Source organism: Protopterus annectens, chromosome 13.part0, assembly GCF_019279795.1.
Source record: "Protopterus annectens isolate FY-2018-M chromosome 13.part0, PAN1.0, whole genome shotgun sequence".
Taxonomy (NCBI): Eukaryota; Metazoa; Chordata; order Ceratodontiformes; family Protopteridae; genus Protopterus; species Protopterus annectens.
The window spans coordinates 1,063,794,470-1,063,819,223 of NC_056747.1; the positions used below are offsets into that span (position 1 = coordinate 1,063,794,470).

Here is a 24,754-nt window from a genome sequence, read left to right on the forward strand (position 1 = left end):
CCTCCCTCTTTGATTATTCTGTCATGCAAATGAAAAAGACAGTTAGACGTGCATGCAAATTATACAGAGATATACAAACAGTAGCAATCAAGTCCAGGTTGCCTTGTATCTGGGACTAGGTCTTGAGATATGACCTGACCTTGTAATGTAATGTAATAATCAGAACTGTGTTTTTCAACAGGGACAGTCAGTGGGGAATGTTTTGTTTTAGGATTTTCAGGGATACTTTCAGGAACAGAAACAGATGATAAAATGTCCTCTGGAACAGGAACATTGGACAAATCACTTTGAGAATTAGAGTCTCCATTACCAGTAAGATGCTGTAACACTGGCTGGGACACCAAGTAAATGTTTCAGATTCCATCTGAATTCCATCCTTTGTGACTCAATGATGTATCATCTCGGTTCCTCACACAAATGTTTCACGGGTCCTGTTCGGTCAAATCCTTTTTCTGTCTGCATCTTCACTATCTCTCCTTCTTTTAATGGATTCAGAGAATTGCTGTTTTTTTCATATAGGACTTTTGGGAGAAACGCTGCTTTAGAAGTTGAGCTTTTACTGACTTGTTGTTTATATCACTCGGAATCAACAAATTCTTACTGATTGGTAGTGTGGTTCTGGTTTGCCTTGACATGAGTCTCTGAGCAAGTGAACCAAGTAAATTGTCATGTGGAATGTTTCTGAGATTAAGCAGATTAAGATAAACATCAGTATTATCTCATTTGGATTTCTCCAACAGCTGTTTTGCACTTTGAACTGCATGTTCAACCAAGCCATTAGACTGTGGGTATTCAGGACTACTAGGAACATGATCAAAGTCCCATGTTCCAACAAATCTTTTGAACTGTTGACTTGTAAACTGTGCACCCTTGTCAGAAACGACTTTGTGCGGACTAACATTGACAGAAAAATGCCTCTTCAATTTCGTAATGACAGTACTAGAAGTTAGGTTAGGAAGTAGGTCAATCTCAAACTAATTTGAATAAGAATCTACTAACACCCAGTAGACCATTCCATTCAAAAATATCTGTAGCTACTGTCGACCAAGGTAGTTCAGGAATCTGGTTTAGCTGAAGTGGTTCTTTTTGTTGATGCGGTTTAGTACTATTACAAACCGAACAAGCTGAAATTTCCTTCTCAATATCTTTTGATATAGAAGGCCAAAATACTAGTCCTCTCACCATTCTTTTGGTAGAATCAGTTCCTGGGTGGCCACAATGCAAGATTTTTATACATACTCTTGTTGCAAGGATTTTGGAACAATCACTTTTGGACCTTTCATGATGATACCATCTTCCATCATAATTTCATCTCTGTAAGGAAAATACTGCTGCACATCTACTGATAAACAAGATTGCTTTAACAGCCATCTTTGACTGATAAAGTGGTTGATCGTCTGGAAAACTGGATCTGAATCTGTGTGATTTCTAAACTCATCAAGATGTGTGGAAGAAAAATTTTTCACTTCCATGACTTCAAAATCAGGTTTCTCATTCTCATGCTGTTCAGTGTTTTTTTCTGGGCAATCTTATTTATTTATTTATTGCATTTGTATCCCGGGAAAGTCCACTGGACCAGAAATGAGCCCATTTTCAGTGGAGGCCTGGGGAGAAAAGCTCCACATGTAATTACATAAAAAGAACATATAATACAGAATATATCAGGTAGTGGTAATACATTAGTTAAGTAAATAACAGCATCCAATAATATAGCAAGAATTACATACAGTAGTGAGGTGATAACATTTTATAACATTGTGATATAGGTAAAGAATTGTTAAACTCATGGTAGAAGTATAGAAATAGAAGGTGTAGATGGTAGGTAAGGTTGTTAGATGAGAGAGGGGATTGTATAAAGGAAAAAGGAGGCAGAAGGCTTAGAGTAGGGATGGCACTGGCTAAGTGTCAGCAGAAGCAGTTGATGTAAAGGAGGGAAGGGGAAAAAAAAGCCTAGGTATAGAGATAGGATGAGAGGGTTATAGGGAGGGGGTCAGGTAATGGAATTGTGATTAAGGGTGCGGGTGTGATGAGAGGCGAAGTTTAAGGGAATTTTTAAAGGCAGTGGAGCTACTGGTAGTTCTTATTGAAGGAGGGAGATTATTCCAAAGCTCAGAGACAGTGAAAAAGTAACGCATTTGACCGGCTGAAAGCTTAGGTTTATCAGTATTTAATAGCATTTTGTTTTCTGACCTTGGGTGTCGATTCAGATGGTAGATGGTCAAGATGTCAGTGAGGGTTGAACAGATTTCTGGGAAGTAAATGATTTTATGGGCAGTAGTAAGTTGTAGGTATGTGAGGTAATGGGTGAATTCCAGCCAACTAAGTTGTTGTAGTGTGGAACAGTGGTGAGAGGAGAATTTAGCATTCATAGCAAATTTGGCAACTTTGTTGTAGCATGAATTGAGTTTAGTTTTTAGGGAGGACTGAATATTGGTTAGGATGAGGGCGCCGTATAAGAGAGTAGGAAGGAGGAATGTGGAGGCAAGAGCTTTTTTGCAGAGAAGCTGAGAAAGTAGTTGTGCCTATAGAGGGCACCTAGCTTTTGATGTTTTTTTTATGTTGTTCTGGATATGAATGTCAAAAGTTAAGTTATCGTCAATGATGACAACGAGCAGTCTGGTACTGGGAACAAACATTAATAGTACTATTTTGGGAATGAACTGAAAAGTTAGACTTGTCAACTGGGCTAAATTCTTTGGGGGGTAAATATTATGAGTTTAGTTTTGTTGGGGTTAAGGGCAAGATGGTTCTGTGACATCCAGGATTCAGTTGAGGTGAATGCCTTTTGGGTAAGCTGCTGCAGTGGAGAGACAGATTTAGAAGAGCAGATAATGGTATAATCATCTGCATATTGGATAACAGTACTGTGGGTAAGAATTTTATGAAAGTCGTTGATGAATATACTAAATAAATGGGGACCCAGTATGGAACCCTGGGTTACTCCCATGTTAGTGTTGGTGAAAGGAGAGGAGCAGCGTTGCCATATGGTAGATTTTTGCCTATGACTGAGATAGTTGGAAAACCACTGAAGGATGGAGGGAGAGGTGCCAAGGTTAGAGAGTTTAGTAAGCAGAAGGGAGTGGGAAACTGTGTCGAATGCCTTTGATAGATCCAGGAAGAGTGCAGAGACTATGGATCCATCATCCTTGGCTCTATTAACTGTGTCCAGGATAGAAATGAGAGCAGTGTTAGTGCTATGTCCTGGCCTAAAGCCATGTTGAGTGGAGGAAAGGAGGTGGGTTTTAGTCATGTGGCTAAGGAGTTGAGTGTGAATGCACTTCTCTAGTATTTTAAGATGGGAGAGAGAATGGCAATGGGCTGGAAGTTGGGAATGTCAGAGTTATTGCCACCTTTATGAATTGGAAGAACATATACCTTTTTCCAGATATCAGGTACACAGGATTCCTGAATGGACCTGTTATGGAGAATGCTGATGGGGTATGCAATAGAGGAGGCAGATAGTTGTAAAAATTCTGCAGGTAGGTCATCTGGGGCATTGGTGCATGGTTTTAGTTTGTGAAGGAGCTTTTGTATGGGGGAGGTAGGTTTGGGATCAGTGAGAAAGTTGGTAATGTAAGTGATGTGGCATGTGGCTTGGTGGGGTTTGGTTGGTTAGTGTTGATGGATGGGAAGGTGGTAGTAAGCTTAGCAATACTATCACTGAAATAAGAATTAAAGAGAGCGGCTAATTCATTGAGTGTTTTTTCTGGATCAGGGCATGGATTGTGGATTGTTTCCGGACGGAGTAAGGAGTTGATTGCACCCCAAAGTTCTTGGGGTTGTGATTATGTTGGTTTTGGATGCTTTGGAAGTAATCTTTTTTGTTTTTGAGAACTAATTGTTTGGCCTGGTTGCGAAGTTGTTTGCATTGGATGAGGGTAGCAGGAGTTTTGATTTTTAGCCTGGCTTTCCAGGCTTTATCCTTAGAGGACATAATTTGTTTTATTGACTTAGTGAGCCAGTTGGCATGTTTTGCCTTGACTCTTTTTAACCGGAGAGGGGCATGAGTATTTAGGATAGTCAGAAATGTAGTACTGAAAAATTCTACAGCTTCATTAAGAGGGAGAGATTTTAGTGGATTCGATTTAGTATTTTGCAAAGCTCCATTAAGAGTCCTTGGGGAAAATTGGGACAAGTTCCAGGTGTATCTATACTGATGTTTATAAGGTAGCATGGTGGGCTTACGTAGTATGAATGCTGGAGAGTGGTTATTTATACTGTCTGCAAGAGTACCAGAGGTGGATATGCTATCAGGGTCAGAAACCATGATCCAATCCAAGACTGAACCTTTGTTATTCTTAATGTCAGGTCCAGTGATATCAGAAATAAGCTGGGTATAGATGTGGAGGTTGATGGCTAATGAGTGATTTTATTGGACATATCTAACCAATTAATATTTACATCAGCTAGGATTAGTGTTTCATTTTTTATGTTATTTGTAGTCCAGGCAAGGATGTCATTGAGAATGGGAATATTGTTGCCTGGGGGAATGTATATGACTATAATGCATAGGTTTTTATAGTTATTCAGACCTTTATCTATTTTTGTTGAACAAAATCTACACCCTATTCTTAATGATTGTCCCACTATTCTTAAAGGCACAAAGAATTTTTTTGAGTGAATTGAGCAAACAAATGGAATCTTTATGATGTATCTGTTGGTTTGTGACACTTGACATTGAGTCACTATTCACAGTAATTCCTAATACATGGGGCATAGAAAATATTAAGCAGATCTGCCCCAACAGCATTAATTTGCTGTGCTCAAAATATTATATACAGAAGGTTGGCGTGGCCATGGGCACAGCATATGCCAACAGCTACACCAACCTTTCTTTAGTAAAATGGGAGAATAGTTTTGTTCTATCTGGAAATATATATAGTGAGTCCATCAAATGGTATAAGAGATTTGTGGACGATATTTTTCTTTTGTGGCAGGGCACTGAGGAAACGTTGTTTAATTTTCTTGAATATTTAAATAATACAACAGATTTTCTTAGGTTTACTAGTAAGTATTCACTCACAGAAATTGACTTTTTAGATGTCAAAGTAAAAAGAGATGATTTATATGTAGTGACTGCTTCACCCTATAGGAAACCAGTAAGGGAAAATAATCTCTTACACTATAAAAGTGTGCATCCTACACATACTAAATGTATTAAAAGGGCAGATTTTTCGAATCATGCAGCTTTACAATGATGATAGATTATTGAATGAGGCATTACTATCATTGAAAGAAGAATTAATTGAGAGAGGCTATAGAGCACATGATATAGATAACTCTATACGAGAGGCATGTAATAATAGACCAGATAGATGCAGATCATATTACAATAATAATAAAGAAACATCGACAATGCACACTCAAGTAAACACAGAGGCTTCATGCTCAGATAATTTAAGGGGAGTTGATAACAACATTTGCATGTATCTAGCTTATTCGAACAATATTTCCTCAGTATGTGAGATTATTAAGAATAATTGGGGGGGTTCTCTCCATGGTCAAAGAATTGGAAGGGAAAATTAATGATACACCTCTTTTTTCTTTCAAAAGGAACAAATCACTCAAAGACCAGCTATGCCATAGAGGTGCAGACACACATAAAAAACATCAGATAGACTAAGCACCTATATTTGTAGGAGGTGTACAGCTTGTACCTACATCTTTGTTGGTGGGAGGTTTGTGCATCCTATTACAGGCTTTAACTTTGAGGCTACATTCTATGTGGACTGTCGCACCAATAATGTTATTTATTCCAGCTTCTGTACAGTATGTTTTGTCTTTTACATAGGTAAAACCAATTGTCCGTTCAGAGACAGAATTCTAGAGCATATCAAAGATATTAACAATGTGAAAGAAAATAATGCACTAGCTATGCATGTTAAGAATTATGGACCTTTACATAAGTTTAAGTTTTTTGTATTACAGAAGACTTATGAGAATGTGAGAGGGGGTAATTTTAAAAATTATACCGAGATGATAGAACAGAAATGGATTATCAGACTTCAAGCAGATAAACCACCAGGAATTAATAATGTGGTGTCCTTGAAACCATTTCTGAAGAATAGACATCTGAAACATTAAATACAATGTAGTTTTTATATAGTATTAAAATATTAAATAATTCTATCAATTTTATTTTATGTATATTTATATTATTGAATTTTAACATTATTGCTCAAGGTTAATGTTCTTTAAACGTTTTTATACGTTTTTTATTATATGCTGTAATGTATATATATTTTAGCATTAATTTGTATCTTGCATCATAGAATTAAGTATATGCCTTTAAGAGAGACAATGCTGAATGTTTTAATTAATGCTTCATTCTGATTGGCAACAGTTATATTTGAGTTACTTAAAAGAGTGTTTTCACAGTTTTTTTATAGTTATTCAGTTTGAAATAGGTGATAAGTAATTATGTGGTAGAGAAGGAGGGAATGGGCTTAGAATATGGAAATACTGAGAAGGTACTTGGATATAATAAGGCGATGCCTCCACCTTTTTTGTGGAGTCTTTCTGTTCTGAAGCAGGTATAGTCTGTGGGAAGGAATTCAGAATCCTTTATGTATGGTTTTAGCCAAGTCTCAGTTATGGCGAAGAAGTCAGATTTATATTGACTTAACCATGCATGTAAAAGATGGGTTTTGTTTCTAATACTTTGAATGTTGATAGTGGTGAAATTGAGGGATTTTGTTGAGTTAGGGACATTATGAGGAAGAGAAGAAGGACCAGGGTTAAGGTGGATGTCACCACACTGGACTAGGTTAGGATAACTAGGAGACATCTTTGGATAGAGCTTCCTTTTTGGATCCTTGATATGGTTTTGTACAAGGACCCTTGGAAGTTTGTATTGTGTGCAGAGAATTGTTGGTCTCCTTTGTAGAATTATATTAGAGGCATATAGACTAGAGCAGATTGTTGACTAGCTGGAGGAGATGGGATTGTAGGTAGATGTTGTTGATATAGGTATGGGGGGGTATACATGTTGGTTGAAGTGATGAGAGTTGTAGAAGGAGAGAGAGGTACATGGAGAATAAAAGGAGAAGGATGTTGTGCAAAGGGGGTATGCTTGTGAGGAGTGGTGTACACTGCTTAGATATATGAAGTTTATGGAAAAAATGTAGATGGGTTTTAACAGAAGTAGAGCTAGGAGTGTATGGTGATAGAAGTGAAGAAAGGGGCAACGTGGTTAGGTATAGGAAAGTAAAATTGGAAGGTGATAATAGACTAAGGAAGAGGTGAGGAGTATAGAAGCTGTGGTTGTTAGGTACTAGTCATGTAGAAGAGTAGAGTAGGCTGAGTGTGTAGAGCAGGTGAGGAAGAGGTTTGGTTAATTAGAAGGTAGTTAGAGTGGGTGTGGTGTGGATGAGTGAAGATGGATTGGGGGATCTTGGGTAGGTGTGGCTTTGTTAGGTATAAGTGTAATTGAAATGGAAATTAAATGAAAATCTTGATAGTATCAGCAAGATAAAGAAGATTGCCTTTTGTGTAAACTAAATTGAAGATGTACTTTGCAATTTTAGCATCATGCATTGCTATCTTGCAAGAGCTGTGTGCATCATCTTTTTCAAAATAGTGACCAAAGGTTGGTGGTCAGTCTTGATTTGAAAAGGTCGGCAATAAATATAATCATGGAACTTTGAACATGCAAATACAATTGCCAAAAGCTCTTTTTCAAGTTGAGCATACTGCATCTTGCTTTGGGGTAGAGTTCTAGATGCATAGGCTACTGGTCTGCCCTCCCGAAGAATGACTGCTCCAAGACAGACTTTGAAGCATCACAGAAAAGAGTTACTGGTTTGTGAACATCATAATATCTTAAAGTGGGTGGACTGGCAATTTTCTGTTTCAGGACATCAAATGCTCTTTGGTGTTGTTCTAACCAGGACCAGGTTACACCTTTGTGTGTCAGCTCTCTTAACGGTGCTGAAAGTTCTTTTAGATTTGTAGTGAACTTTCCCAAATAGTTGACCATGCCAAGAAAATGCTATAAGGCAGTGACACTGTCTGCAGCGGGCATCTCAAGAATTGCAGTTTGCTTGGATGGATCTGGTTGTAAACCTGAACTGGTAAACAAATGACCCACATAAGTAACTTCTTGCAGCCTGAATTTACATTTCTGAGGATTCAGTTTAAGATTCACTTCACAAGCACTTTCCAGAACTTTCCTGACATTTCTGTCATGTTCAACTTCACCATTGCCTCCTACAAGAATATCATCTACTATTATAGCACAGGGATAGCCAGAAAAAAATGTGGTCCATTGCATGTTGAAAGACTTCCTTGGCAAAATTTATCCCAAATGGCATTCTCAAAAATATGTACCTTCCAAATGCTGTACTGAAAGTGGTTAGCAGCAAAGATTTTCGATCAAACAAAATTTGCCAAAATTAACTTTTTGCATCTAAGACAGAAAAAAAGTGGTATTTGGCATAAGGGCAGCAACTTCTTTAACTATGTATTGGATGCTGAGGTCTTTTTAGTGCTTTGTTCAAATCTCTTGGATCAATACATATTCTAATATCATCTGATCTTTTCTTATGAGCTGCTACCATGCAGGATACCCATTCAGTTGGTTCTTCTACTGGACAAATGACTCCAAGGCACACCATTCAGTCTAACTCAGCTTTGACTCTGCCTTGCAAGGCTACTGGAACTTTCCATGCTGGTCTAATGACTGGTCTTACCTCATGGTCTAACTTCATAGAGTACAGAACTGGGAGTTTGCCTAACTTGTATTCAAAAATACCAGCATAGTCAGAAAACATATTTTGTGTGAAATATTTGTTGTTACACATGCATATATGGTGGACTTCTTTATTAAATAAAAACAGTCCCATTTTCAAACTGTCCTTGAAGCCTAATAATGACTGCATGTGTCTCCTGACTATGTAAAATTGCAAGTCATAGCTGTTCCCAGCAGAATAACATGAAAACATTACTGAGACTTGGATTTGAATTTCTTCATCACCATAAACAACAAATTTCACACACTTTGCCAGATCAGGTTTCTCACCAGCTTTTACTCTAGCAAACATTTCTGCTGACATAACATTGCACTTTGAACCAGTATCAACTTTGAGCTCTACAGATCTCCCATTAATCAGAACAGTACAGAATGCTTCACTCTTTGCCCACAAATCTATTGTGTTAACGGTTTCACCAAGCATAGATGCACCATCAACATAAAAAGTAGGGCCGCAGCTTTATAACTGATCAACTTGCCTCTTTGAATGCTCTTTTTTAATAAAAGAATGTGCCCCTTTAGATTTACAGAGCCATTTGAAATGATTCCACTTTTTACATGTGTGGCACTGCTGACCAAAAGTTAAGCACTTCACTCACTTGAGCTTATGGCTACCTCCACAATTACGATAGTTGACTATAAGGCTTGTCACAAGTCTTGCTGATTCACCCCTCAGCTTTACTGAGTGTGCCCTGGGTTTTCTGTAGCTGCTCTAGGTTTTGCTGAATCACCCCTCCGCTTTACTGACTGAGTTTTACTGTAGCTGCTCTAGGTTTTGCTGAAGCAATCACACCCTTAGGCCTGTATCTTTTAACCTTGTGCTGCATACTATCAACATTAGCACTGGAAGGCACTACAAGCATGTTTTCCTCATTTATAAGCATATTTGTGTGAGTATTTTGTGAGGTCATTTATCTGACAAATCTCTATGGCTTTATTCAAAGTTAAATCACTGTCTCATAGCAAAATCTTTCTCACTGCATCATCTTTAATATCACACACAAGCCTGTCTTTTATCAACTCATCTCTCATATCACCAGATCTGCGCATTTTTGCCTTATTTCTCATGTCGGATATATATGCTGCAAAAGTTTCACCAGGCTTTTGATCTCTTGTGAAAAATGTGTGCCTTTGAATTGTAATATTCATTTTGGGGTTGCATATTTCTCTAAATATATATTTTAAGCAGTCAGGGTCTTCCCGCGCTTCAGCCGGTACTACAATATGATGTTTTTTCCCCCATCCGGCATACAAAGCAGGTACATACACAAATGAATGGTCCCTTTCAATGGCTTCTGAACCAGCTAGATTAAGCACAATAAGTGCTTTTGTACATGGGTCTTTATCAGAAAAAGCAGCCTGTATGAAAATCATAATCTTGCTCAAAAACTCTCCAATTTTCTGCAGCATTATTATCAAACACATTTACAAAATCCTTCTGCCATGCCAACAAATTGTTTTTAAACACAGTACAAACTTGGCCCTTGTAATTATGTCAATCAAACATGCACACAAAATATTCAACTGCACACCAATCTCTTCAAAATAACTGTATTCTGCGAAATAACTATTAAAATACTGCATACACTTGCCAACACTTTGCACATCTCAGATATTTTGAATAGCTTTAGTTAATACAAAAAAGAAGCACACAGAGAAAAATACTGTTGTTAACTTTTTTATACATTATATGTAATTTGGAAGTTATTTTAAGCATTTTGTAAGCATTGCAAGTACTTTTATCAACATGCTGCAGTTTCAAACATTTCTTTTAATTAGAAATTTGTTTTGAACATTTTGAATGCTTTGTTTTATATTGTGTAAAAATCATTTAAATGAGTTTTACTACCTGGAATTATCTTTCTGACCTGTTTGCCAAAAGCTCTTTTTCAAGTTGAGCATACTGCATCTTGCTTTGGGGTAGAGTGCTAGATGCATAGGCTCTAGTAGGACATATCTACATAAGAAGGGATGCAAGAGATACACAAGGGTATAAGAGACCCCATGGGGCAATCTAAACCTTCACAGCAGGTTACCCAGGCAAAGGAGAAGACACTGGCTTGTGTGGTCATCAAGGCCTTGTAGAGAAATGTTTCCAGTGTAACCTAGTAAGGCGCGTCCAACCTAAATGTCCCAAGAAATAGTCCTTACTAATGTGTACTAACCCTAAGCTTATCCTGGCCCTGCATGAGCCCCAGATCTACACTTTACCTTAGAAAAATCCTTTCTGTAACTCTACCACTATTCAGACACATCGTGCCTAAATTTGGTGGCAAGGTTTTTTTGACCAATCAGAAAAGGAAACTGCTTCCATTTTTCTATTGGTTTGTCACCCTTGTAGAGAAACTGACAGGAATTGCCAGACTACTGCAGAAAGAGCCATGCTTGAATAATATAGTAACATATCATCTTCACTAATGCTGTGGCATGTACATTAAAAGTATGTTTTAGTTATTGTCCTTTGCAGCACACAAGATGTGAGATGTAAAGTGTGGTGATTAGAATGTTTTAATTTTACAGGGTCACGATTTTTATCTGCTGTTTTTATCATATATCTACTAACTATAAAGTCATTATTAAGCTGTATACTATGCCATTTTATGCTGACATAAATTGTACCTAGACAAAGTTGTATTTTGCACCCACATATCAAGGGACTGTCTGAACCTGCACTTGTAGTTATATGTGTAGCAGGTTTTCTGCTTCTTCTTGTACCTTACCAAACTTGTGTAAAACAATGTTCACCCTCATTACTGAGAATGGGTAGGGTGGATGTTTGTCATTTAAGTTAGCTTATAAATCCCTTACATTGCCTTGATCCTTTTTCTTAAGCTATACATTGACTTTGTATGTTCTCTCCATGTCACTTGTTACTGTTAGATGGGCTTTGTGTTATCCTTTGCAAAAGCCTAATAGAATTTATTTTATGAGTATATGTGCTCTGCATTTGGAAAAAATCTACAGGATATAGATGTAATATCTATGAAAAATGTCCTCATACCGTTGTTTAAAATAGGTCTGTATTATCTGCTGATTTAATTAATTTCTTTGGATTAAATTGATTGAATATTACTCCATTAAATTAGCTAAAATGAATATATGGTATAGTTTGTTTGACTCTGTGGTGCAAGCACTTTGACTAATGCTGACGCTACTCCAGGCTGAGCTAGTCCCTCCCTCCTTCCACTACCAGCATACTTTGACTATGTTCTGAGAGAAAAAAGCAAGGGGTTATAGTTCACTGGTGGAGCACAAGCTTTGCATGTATAAAGTCCAGGGTTCAATTACCAGTATCTCTAGCATTTTGAGGTGGGAGGTTGGCATAATGGTTAAGGTGCTTATCTTATAGACACAAGGTGTAGGGTTTGATTCTCACAGTGGGTAATTGGCTATGCTTAAAATGGCTCCTTAGAGCAGTTATCTCAGTATTAATTTATGTACCTATAAGAAATTAGTAAAATCTATTTCTTAGACAAAGGTTAAATACATTTTTGTCTGGGCTATATAATCCACTCATCTCTTTTCCAAAAAAGTGTACTCAGCATGTTAAATTGCATCTCTGTGAACTACAATTTATGAATTCTTTATTTATTAACAAAGTTTTTTTTCAGCGTGTTATAGCTATCCTAATATTTGCAGTATGAATGTATAGATTCACACGGTATGAGCCGAAGATTAATTTTTACTTAGTTAACATGTCATTTTTCTGTATTATGTTTTGTAATAACTTTATTTAACTGTAACCATATTATGCCAATGTGGAGTTTTTCTCACCAGGCCTTTCCTGAAAATGGGATATTATCCCAATTAGACTTTCCTGGTAACCAAAGGTTAAGTAAAATAAAATAAAATAGAAGTAATGTTACTTATTTTGTTTTTTGTTTAGTTACTGCTAAAGCTTTACTGCTGAACAATGCTGAGAACATGTGTGGATGTATGAAGTATAGCTGCAATTTTATTTTTATCAATTTGTTTTTTTTTGTTAGCAGAAAAAAGTAGTGTGTCTTCCCTGATCTTTTTCTGCTTAAAGCTAAAGCCTGCATTTTAATGTTCATTTTCTAACTGATTGAAATATAACATGGATAATCCTCATTGCAGATATGCCAATCTTGATGAAAGCAGAAAGCCATTTGCTGACGCAGTGACTGTTTTTGGAGAAGCGCTTCTTCTTATGACTCCTTTTACTTATCAATCCAATGAAATATCTGCGTACAGAGCATACTTTACCTTAAAGGATTTTCAGAGCAAGTTAACGCCTGTTTTTCTGAACTCCAGCTATTTAAAAAATTTGGTCAGGTTTTGGGAAAATAGAAGAATAAGGGAGCATCGGTTAAGTACTGGCCTGCTTCTGCAAAGTATGGCCATAGAACTGTGTGATGAGGTGCATCTTTATGGATTCTGGCCATTCAAAACTGATGCTACTGGCAGGAATGTTAGCTATCACTATTATGATGAAGTTGAAGTTGATCACAGTGTTCATGTCCAGTTATATGAGTTTTTGTCACATCTAAAGCTGCACACCCAAGGGGTGATCAGGATACAGTTGGGGACCTGTGCCAAGTACAATGAGTAAAAGAAGAGTTTTTGTAATGAGTTTATAATGTGTGTGTGGCTTGTCTTAGCAGTATGATATACTTATGTCTGGCAATGAATGTGCATAGTATTTTAACTTTGCTCAGGTAATGTTAAGGTAGTTGTTCTCTCTGCCAATAAACCTGAAGCAATTGCCGAAATAAGGACCAGGCAATAAACTGCTGTTTAAGAAAGACTTACTGCTTTCTCTGGCTTTAGTTTTAATTATCAATTGTGCCCATCAGAAGATAGTAGATTTTCTTCTACCATGGCATATTAATTATGTTTTCTTTTCTGCGTGGCATTTTGACAAAAGCCATACAAGTAATGATTTTTATACTTTATGACGCACATGGTCCAATTAATAGGACCTGCATTTTGGGGTGGTTGAATGCTACAGTCCTAACGTAGAGAGCAGCAACTTTTTTAACCTTTCTTACAAGATCATACTTCATGTTTGCTTGTTTTAATATAATGAGGCTTTAGTCTCATTGAATGTTAACATTATTTATATATTGTATTGATTTTTTCGAAAAAATTGCAAACTAATTTTCAATTTTTTGTTGACTGTTGCATGTTGAAGAATTTACCTTGCCAAATATGATTTTCTTAGTTACCATAATACCTACCTACTGTCTTCATAATATGGATTCTGCCTTGCAATAGCCAGTCTTACCATAACATTAAAATTGTATAGCCATTTTTTTGAGTTAGGACTCAACTGGGACATATTCTCAGCTCTTGAAAAATATCTCAATTTAAAATAAAAAGTTCCAACTTATATTTCATATATACCAATTTGAGAAGGATAACAACATTTGAAGATGACCCGCATGGATTCATTGCAATCATTAAAACAGTGCAGATGTCTTTCTTTTCAATGTAACCTCATTTTAACATGTTCTGTGAAAACCAAAGAAGTGTATATATGTATATTTGTGTGTGTGTGTGTGTGTGTGTGTGTGTGTGTGTGTGTGTGTGTGTGTGTGTGTGTGTGTGTTTATTTTTAATGAAGTCATCATAATCAAGCTCTTTTTCAATGAGTAGCACTGTCATTTTAGAATTTCTTTGAAAATCATCTTATTTGTATTTCAGCAATATTATATATCTGTTGTAATGAGTGGAATACAGTTTTCTAGACATTCCTTGTAAAAACACACACAAACAGTAAATCACAACATTTGACTTTGACTACCTTTATGCACCCCGATTCCTGGACAATGTTTCTTCAAGTACCGATTGCCAGTTCTAAGTGTCATCTATTCCTCTGTGGGAAGAAATTCTAATGCATAATATATATTGTTCACTTTCTCTTTGACTAAAAAAGTCTGTCTGTAGTCACCGCTTTTTAACATTTTAGTTACATATTCAATATTTATAATTGGACAAAGGACACGAGGGCTATTTCTAAACTGGTAAATAGAATTCTTTGAGGTGGGGAAACAGTACCAAAGAGTAGAGGTATTTAAGCCCTGTAATACATTTAAGTAGACTACTAAATAAGGTTAACCTCAGTTATATACTATTATAATTCTATTGGTGTAATGTCCAGGAGGACAGCAATGATTGGCCTGCTTGGTTGAGTTCAAACATTATGTTACATCACTGATTTTGGATGTCCCTTTGCAAAGACAATTGATTTTATAAAAGCTCTTGTTTAAGAAGGGAAAATTCAAAAGTCCTTATAAAATGTTGTTATTCTTCAGTATCACACTTTTGTACATATACCTCTGCCTGATACGAAAACTACACCAAGAAAGCCAGTGCAACAAGTTTATTTAACATATAAAATAATTCATAAATACACGAAACGTCATGGCAACCAGTAAAATATCCATAAGATCATACAGGCACATTAAGGGCAGTGTTGAACTGCTCACCTAAACTTAAGCAGCCATGTTAGCAACATATCACTGTAGTATCTGACCCAACATGAGTAGCATGCCACCAGTCATGCAAAATGAACTTAACCATTCCAGAGAGAAAGGGGGACTAGAGGGGGGGTCTCCGTTAAGACCTCCCCTAAAAGCCCACCCAACATAACCTAACACAAAGCAAATTCCTTTTAGGTCATAATGCACCCTCACTAGTAACAAAACAGGGGAGGGGAGCAAGGGAATTTCCTTAAACCTACACAGAAAAGAGGCCTGATCCTTCCCTACCTAGCTTTATGCAATCCCCCTCACTAACCATATCCTAAACCTACTTACCTCATTGCCTGCTAGCTTAACTCACCCATTAACCCCTATTAATTCCCTAGTGACTTCCTAAACCTGCAGGATTATCTGTACAAATATATATGCTAATCCCAAACTTCATTTGTGCATATACACCTGCGCGACACAAAAATGAGACCAAGAAAGCCAGAGCAACCAGTTAATTTAACATTTGTAAAATTCTTAACTAATTCAAACTTTACGACAAGCAATAAAATATTCATAAAATTGTATAGACACATTAAGGGCAGCATTGGACTGTACACCCATATTAAAACAGCTTTGTAAACAACCTCTCACTGTAGCATCTAAGCCAACCTGACAGCATGCTGTCAGCCACTCTAACTAAACTTAACTATTCATGAAAGAAATGGGGAATAGAGGGAGCTTAAAAAGCCTCTTAAAGCCTACCAGCCTGACCTCATAGGCTGTTCCCCCTTCTTCCTCCAATCAAAAAAAAAAAAAAAAAATCCAAATTAAGCAAACCATCTTTAACCAGTATGGAAATGTTCGCATTAAAAAGCTCAAGACCCACCTCATTCAAATTTACTCCATCAGATTTAAACCAAGATGGATCCTTGTCTGCAAGGTCCCAATAAGGCAGAATACTTGTATCTAAGGAAGAGGTGTCTCATGATACCCTGTGATTAATAAAACACCTAACTACTTCAATGTTCTTAAAACTCTGAGACTGACTCCAAACCAACCTGGGTAGGATCTCCAAACAGTCCTGATCCTAGAAAAACTCTAACAAAGCCAAATCTCTTAATATGTGTGCCAGTAACCTTTTTTTTCATGCCACACCCAGGTTATCACCCCTATAAATAGATAATAAATAACTTAATCCTATCTTTCTGTAACACACTGTATTCACCTTACTAAGCCATTCCATCAAATTTATTTGCAACCTTTCCACATTATTCCCTATTCCAAAGGGTTAAAACCTAAACTACTGCAATGGTGTTGTGCTGATGCCTCCTGAACTGCCCATTAAACAAAAGAATGTCCAAGAATTGCAATATTCCTGTGCTCTGAAAAATAACAAAAATAAAACTAATCTCAAAGTCCACATTTATCTAACAATTTAAAAAGCATCAGACTCCCACCTTTCTATTCTTTTAGTGCCAAGTCTGAAGCTCTTCCTATTTGAAAGGAATGGGTTGAAAATGCTCTACTTCAATCTCTTGACTCATCAAAGCTTTCCTTACCACTCTAACAATCTGCCACACTACTAAACAAGCTTATCTATAGTTAAATACTGTTATGATGGTTGGTATAATGGTTAAGGTGTTTGACTCATAGACACAAGTCTTCCATGAAGAACAACTAGTGCTGATGGCACACCTAAGTGCCATCAGCACTAGTTGTTCTTCATGGAAATAGTGCCAGTACTTAGTAGTTATGACCACCCCTCCTGGTATGATTAAAGGGCAGTTCCCTGTGCTTTCTTCTATTAACCTGGTGCACTTGGGCATTCTGAGGCACTGTAGCAACTGCCTCATGTACACAGACAACCCTCTCCTCTTACCTCCCAACACCCAGACTTGTGAGAGATGCACTTATATCACCAAATTGGAAGCTACACACTCTCCAGCAAAGACCAGACTAGCTGGGCAAGAGGAGAAGGTCAACACCTGCACCACACCATATGGAACACATAGCCCTCCAGAACACCCACCGTCACATCTCTCACAGAAAAACATAAGTCACACACCCACATTCATGTAGGCTGTCAATAGAAATTTACCCAATCAGAAGTGACCTCCAAGACAGAAATGCACTCCACCACCACAACACAACACAAACCACAGGACAAATAGCTCATCTTTTGCAGTGTGCCCCTCAACCTATGTCCCTAAGGCTAAACACCTTACCCAATACAGTAATCATAGGTGACTCAATAGTGAGGCACACAGATGTCCCACTCACTTGGTTGACTAAGAGAAAGGTAACAATCAACTGTCTATCAGGTGCCAGAATCCACCACATAACACATGCACTCAGGTCACTCCACAACAAGTAAAAGTATGACTCTGTCATTGTACATGTGGGTGTGAATGACCTGAGACACACCTTCCTAGACTACATGAAAAGAGATATGGTAGAGCTCTCAGATTATCTGGCCCAGGCAGGTATGACCCTAGCGTTAAGCAGTATCCTATCATCACCTAGAATGATACCATAGTACAAACAAAAAAATATTGACTTCAACAATTGGCTAAGTTTCTGATATCATTCTAAGGGGATCCAGTATCTGTCTGCTTGGGATGACATGCTTGACAGACCTCAATGCTTTGCTAGAGATGGTCTGCATCTGTCACCCCTGGTTTCCAGGTACTGGCTAAGGCTCTTGCCAAAGCTATAGTGCATTTTTAATGCGGTGTTCCAAAGACAAAATTACCACCATAACAGCTATAAATAATTGCAATATGAGGGTCATGCTGCTAAATGCTAGAAGTCTAAATCTCAAGATGCACTCGCTCAAAGCACTCTTCAAAATGGAGAACATTGACAGTTGTGCTGTAACGGAGACCTGGTTTAAAGTGGCAGAAAGCACCCCTGTGCTACCAGGTTATAACTCATTCCACACCTTTCATCCCCAAAACATGGACCGTAGCTCCAAAGGTGGTGGTGTCTCCATATTCATAAAGGATATGCACACCTCCAGACTAGTAGCCCAGCATAAAGCATCTGAGATACTTCAGGTACAACTAACACTGGGTAAGATGGCGATCCAGGTCATAGCCTGCTGTAGGTCCCCAACCATGTCCCTAGATGCTCACTCCATGTTCCTAAGCACCCTGGAATCTATCAATATCCAACCCAGCAGTCTCATACAAGGAGACTTCAACTACCACTCCATCAACTGGGAGAACTACTCAAGCACCAATACACTGGCCCAATGCTTCCTGGAATTCACCACTTCCACTATCCTGGACCAGCTGATTCTGACCCCCACTAGAGGAAGCAACATCCTTGACCTGGTTATTATTAATATGGGAAAACATTGCTCTACACCAATAGTCAATCCATCCCTGGTCAGATCTGACCATAAACTAATCACCATGGAAATCCACATCTCGCCCACACCCCCTGCAAAGGTAACCACCTTGAAAAACTTCTCCAAAGCTGACTTTGGGCTCTTAAAAACAGAGGTGGCTTATTTCATGGCATCCATGCCAATGGAAAATAGCTGCATGACTGCCGAATCATACACCAATGCACTGTACGAACATGCACTTAAATACATGGAACTAGCCATACAAAACAGAACCAAGACGCTCTCCTCCAAGAAAAGGAGCCAATCTGGTGGTCCCCTGCCATTAATAAACTCTACAACAGTAGAAAGAAACTGTTGCAGAAAAAGGTGAAGTCCCAAGACTGGAAAAACTCCTTTATTAGCTTCAACAAAAGGTTGAGCTCCCTCATCAAATCCTCCAAAGCCAGCTATGAAGGCAGAATTGCAACAGACACCAAAAATAATCACAAAGCATTCTATAGTTATATCAAGAACCTCCACAACAATACTCAGATTTGCTCTGAGTTACTGCAGAATGGTACCTGCTATACTGAGCCAGCAGATATTGCCAACATAGACTGACAGATTCAGTGCCAACTTTACCCTTCCCCCCAAAGGACCAATCACAATACCAGAAGAATGCCAGGCACCAAGCATTACTGCAGCACAGGCTAAAGCTGCATTGCTCAAGGCCAAGAATACAGCCTCCATGAGACCCAATAATATCACTGGCTGTGTTCTGCATGAACTACAAAGCGAACTGGCACCACATCTGTGTGCCCTGTTCAGTCACAGCCTCACCTCAGGCTTTGTCCCTACCGAATGGCACACTGCTACAGTCATCCCTCTCCATAAAGGGGGAACAACTACAGACCCTGGGAATTATCACCCCATTAGCCCGACGAGTCTGATATGTAAAGATATGGAGTGCATCATCATAGGCCTGATTAACAAAGATATATGAAATCTCCCAACTCTAGACCCCATGCAATTTAGCTTTATGAAAGGGAGATTATGCCTGCTCAACCTGGTTGACTTCTTTGAGTCAGTCACCAGGGCTGTGGATGAAGGTAAGGCAGTGCATATAGCCTACCTTGATCTGGCCAAGGCCTTTGATACCATTCCTCACTCGAGAATCATTGATAAACTTACCAAACTAAGCATCAACCCCTATATCACTAGGTGGGTTGCAAATTGGCTCACAGATAGAACACACAGTACGAAAGTAGTAGACTCCAAGTCAGACTCCCAACCAGTCACGAGTGGAGTCCCACAGGGATCGATCCCAGGTACTCTCCTGTTTGGCATCTACTTCTCAGAAGCCAACGCCAACACAAGGGGACTCTGGCTGACCAAGTTCACAGACGACTGCAAGCTGGGAGCCATTATTAACTCCCCAAGTGATGCAGACATCCTACAGAAAGGCCTCACTGGTTTCGAAACCATGACTTTAAGCTTAATGCCAAAAAATGTGTCATTATCCCTTTGGTAAAAACTTATTTCCCGCTAAATACCACATCGATGGGAGCCCACTGAACACTGAAGGCATTATAAGAGATCTGGGGATGCAGGTTGAGAGCAACCTCTCCTTCGACCACCACATTGCCACTGTGGTCAGAAAGTCCTTCTATGTCGCTCATCCCATTAACAAGGGTTTTTCATCCAGAGAGCAAGAGGTCATCGTATCTCTCTACTCTTTGCTCATTAGCCCAATCATTGAGTATAATGCCCCATTTGGCATGTACCTCACTAGACACCTGAAACAGCTGGAGAGGCCACAGAAGTACCTCACAAAGAGGATCCTAGGCATTAAACACATGTCATACATGGACAGACTCAAAAGACTCCAGCTATTCTCTGTCTCATATCACCTACTTAGAGGCAATCTTTGCTTGACTTACAAAAACCACGTCTGACCCATCTCTGTTAGAAATGCTACATCTAAAGAAATGCACAGTGAATCCAGCAGTGGTATTTTCAAGTCTTTAATCCACACGAACCACAGAAGGTAAAACTCCACACATAAAATAACGCTGCAACACATATCCTTTACATTTTCGTCAATGAACTTCATCAGACTCATTCAGATTCTGATGAAGTTCATTGATGAAAATGTAAAGGATATTTGCTGTGGTGTTATTTTATTTGTGGAGTTTTACTTTCTGTGGTTCGTGTGGATTAAAGACTTGAAAATACCACTGCTGGATTCACTGTGCCTTTCTTCTATTTACTAGTTTATCGGTTTTGGCACAGAGACCACCTTTTGTGCTTACATCTAAAGAAATCCCAATCTCTCCACACCACATGCTCTAGAGACTTCAGCCTCATTACTACAATCAACAGCACATGCTGGAAGGACAGGTTCCTCACCCGGAGACTCCCCATGCTCTGGAATAGACTTTCCATACATGTCAAGCAGAGCACCTCGCTGTCCCTCTTCAAGAGAAATCTTGATGAGTGGATGGGTAATAGAAAGTTCACCCCGGGGATCACTCCAGTGACTCTACTTGATAGCAGCACTGGGAACTAACATTGGGTGGCATGATGCCAGGGCACTTCAATGGGCTAGGCTTGTAAAGGCTCCAGGGCCAGTAGCCTAGAACACACCTATGAACCTATGATTCTGTTGGTGTAATGGACAGATCATCAATACTAACATAGTTCATAGCTTATTACTAGGCTATCTGCCTTAATGAGTCATTGTAAGCCTATCCAGTTTCCCTCCCAAGGGTGAGAATCAAACACTATATCTTGTGTCTATGAGTTAAACACCTTAACCATTATACCAACCTTCAAGTCATGCTTGGTAGAAGTTAGTGGTGATGTTACATTACTGATCTTGGATAGTCCTTTGAAGTGTAGCTTTTTTTTTTTTTTTTTAGCAGAAAGACAACTGATTTAATAAAAGCTCTTGTTGAGGAAAGGAAAATTCAAAAGTTTTTACAATACTTTTATCACCAGCAGTAATATACCTTTATAGGACTGATCAAAATTATAATATGCTGCTGCAAATGAAGGCAAAAGTTGTCTAGCAACTTCACCCCACCCTAAGTACCACTGGAGACAAAAAAGGATAATTAAAGCTAACTTATTTGTATAAATACATTTCTGTTGTAGCCAGGGAGCCATAAGAAACATTTTTTGGTTTTATTATGTATATGCTTCAGATTGTACCTCATGGTTGTGTTATCTATGTCTAAAGTTGCACATCTCTGTTTTTAGCAAATTTGGCAGACCTGGCTTAAAACCATTGTAGAGACTTCAATACTATTAATTGAAGCTTTTCAGCAGTGATTGTTCCCGGGATTCAGAAATATTACTGCCAGCAGTAACATTTGTTTAGCACTGGTGGTGGCCATTTCTGATTCAGGCACAGGTCTACTGCAGTGCTTTAGCTAGAAGAGGTGAAGTACCATGTGTTGATCAGAATGTGTGATATATCTGTAAGAAGCATTCTAGTCAGTGGGCAAGTACATATAAGTACTGAGCACGTGCAAGCAAGAGTGCCATTTTGAGTGAGCAACCAAAGTGAGAGCATGCAAGTATGTAGTAGTCAGTTAGTTAGATAGTTTAAGTTTAATGTTCCTGCCATCCATCCTGATGTGTTTGTATGCAATAAACTACTTAAATGAACACCCAAGCCTTATTGTCTTCTTAGTATGTACAAGACTATTGACATGGGGTCAGAATGGGATCCAGAGTCACAGCCATGAGGCAACCGGTTAGAAATGGAGGAATATACACAAGTGGATCACCCCAACTGCAAACAGGTCAGAAACAAATTCCAGGTACTAAAACTTGCTTAAATGATTTTTTCTACAAATAGAAAACAAAGCACGCAAAATACTCAGAACAAATTTCTAATTAAATGAAATGTCTGAAACTGCAACATATTGATAAAAATATTCAAAATAATTATGAAAATGTTTGAAACAATATCCAAATCACATAACACGTATAAAAAAGGGAAAATGATTGCATCTTTTTTGCTCTAGGTTCATAGGTGTTTACTAGGCTAATGACCACAAGGGCCTTTTTAAAATAAACAGAACACTGAATAACTATATGGAAAATTATATTTATGGCAAAATAGCAACTAAATGTTATAGGAACCTGTAGCAGTAAAAATAACTCCTAAGCATAACAGGTCTACAAACAGTAATACCATAAATGGGACTGTGAAGGCACATCACTTGACCAATGAAATTTATACTGGTGGACAGTAATTTTGCTGATAATACAGTTGACAAACAGTGAAATGGATGGCTACTGCAGAATGTATTCACATTTTAATTTATATGCAATAAAACTTATTTATGGATAAGGATATGGATAAAATATGGATGGGAAACAGAAAGTTTACCTCGGGAATCACTTCAGTGGCTCTGCTGGACAGAGGCACAGGGAACTAATCTAAGGGGCAGCGAAAGCCAACACATTCTGGCTAGGCTTATAAATGCCTTTGGGCAGATAGCCTAGTACCCACCTATGAACCTATAAAATACTATGGTTAATTATTTTATAGTCAGAGGAAGAAGCTGATGTTGGTGAAGCTATCCTTGCATCCACCAAAGAAAATCAGTGTGCTGTTAATTTTAGTGCCAACCAAATATTGTATCAGCAAAATGCTTATCAATCAGTTCAGACAAATCCAGTTGATATCATCAAATGTAACAAATCAAGAGCCATTTTATTTACTTTTTTTAGTGGCTAAATTATCTTTACTTGATTATATTGAATACTTTAACATTTAAGTGTTAGGTGAGCTCCATCACAATTTTCAATGACTTGACACAAAATCTAGCAGAGAAATAGATACAGTTTCATTAAATATACAGTAGATACAGTAAGAATAAAATGTGTCATTTTTATATGCAGTATGAAAATGAGGTCTTCTAAATGATAGACTACATATGAACATACAAATAATACTAGGCAAGCAATCACAGGGACCATAAGATGTAAATGGGCAAACTTAAAAGCACTTAACACTGCTTACCTCTCAAATTGGGAAAGGCCTTACAAGATAAGCATGATGTAACCTTATGTCTGCTCATCTAGTCAAGACTAGTCTTAAATGTAGTCAAAGTAGTACTTTGACATGTAGCAGCAATGCATTCCATAGGCTGATAATATGCTGTGTTAAGAGCCTAACCTCCAACTACATTAATGTTTTGGTATAGTTTAGATCTGTAGTGAAGATGTTTGAAGAACAAACGATTTTGTGAAGAAATAGAAAGTCAAATAGAACTAGGACTTCATTGCATGAAAAGCTAGAAACAGACTACTGAATATATACTATGCTGCACTTTTTTGCATTTGACTTTAGAAGGTTTTCTGTACAGAATGGAATACATTGTTGCTCGCATTTTAAATCTACCATATAAAGCCATCAGTGACTTAGAGAACAAAGGAGAAGGGAACTGCAAATTAGATTATCCAACAGCACCTAGGTTATGAACTTACTGGTGCACACTCTGAATGTAAAATTGTAATGAGTAGGTTGCCACAGGGATCCATGATAGGCTCTCTCTTATGTGGGATTTGTGCAGACATCGAGTGCAATATCCCAGAAGTGTGTTTACCAAAGGCTGCATGGTTAGCACTGTTATCCACTCACCCCCTGCTATTATAAAAGGCTGTAATTATACACACGTGCTGTATAGTTATTAGTGGCATTTGTTCTGATGAAGTCTCTTACAGCTTGAAACAAAAGCACTTAACCTTTTGTATGTTTTATGTTAATAAATAGTTTTACTTGCCTTTGGACATTGGATTTTTGGACACTACTGACATTTGTATTGGATATAACACAGTCATGTGGGGTCAGTTACCTGCTCAGGATGGCTTTTTATGTTTTCTGATATTCTTGTTTGTGCCATCTTTTTGACACAACAGGATTCACACAATGCTTTGTGTACCTTTTTTCTGCTGATTCACCTCAGTTACACCTTGAGCAACAGACAAAGTTACTTAACAGGTGTATTTTTTAAATGATTAATATCCAGAATGCTGCCAGCTATGCAAAGCCACCAGGGGAGCCTAAACTAAAATTTTCACTTTTTTCCTTTTGGTAGGGCACCCTGTTTGGGTGCTTGATAGCACAGAGCAAATATACCTTAAAAAAGGTTACTAAAAAGGTCATACTGTGATAAATTGCAATTGGGATCTCTACACAGGATTCAAAAACTCTTAATG

The 24,754-nt window shown here is 38.1% G+C and overlaps 1 protein-coding gene across 2 annotated transcripts in view; it reads left to right on the forward strand.

Annotated features, from left to right (window-relative positions):
• The window catches only part of LOC122788120 (alpha-2,8-sialyltransferase 8F-like), a 719,095-nt gene extending 704,904 nt beyond the window's left edge, over positions 1 to 14,191 (forward strand). For both annotated transcript variants that reach the window (XM_044055059.1, XM_044055060.1), the window contains one exon: positions 12,848 to 14,191. In XM_044055059.1, coding sequence (XP_043910994.1) covers positions 12,848 to 13,322 — 475 coding nt within the window. In that variant the 3' untranslated portion in view covers positions 13,323 to 14,191. The remainder of the gene's footprint in view (positions 1 to 12,847) is intronic.
• Positions 14,192 to 24,754: the final 10,563 nt, after the last annotated feature.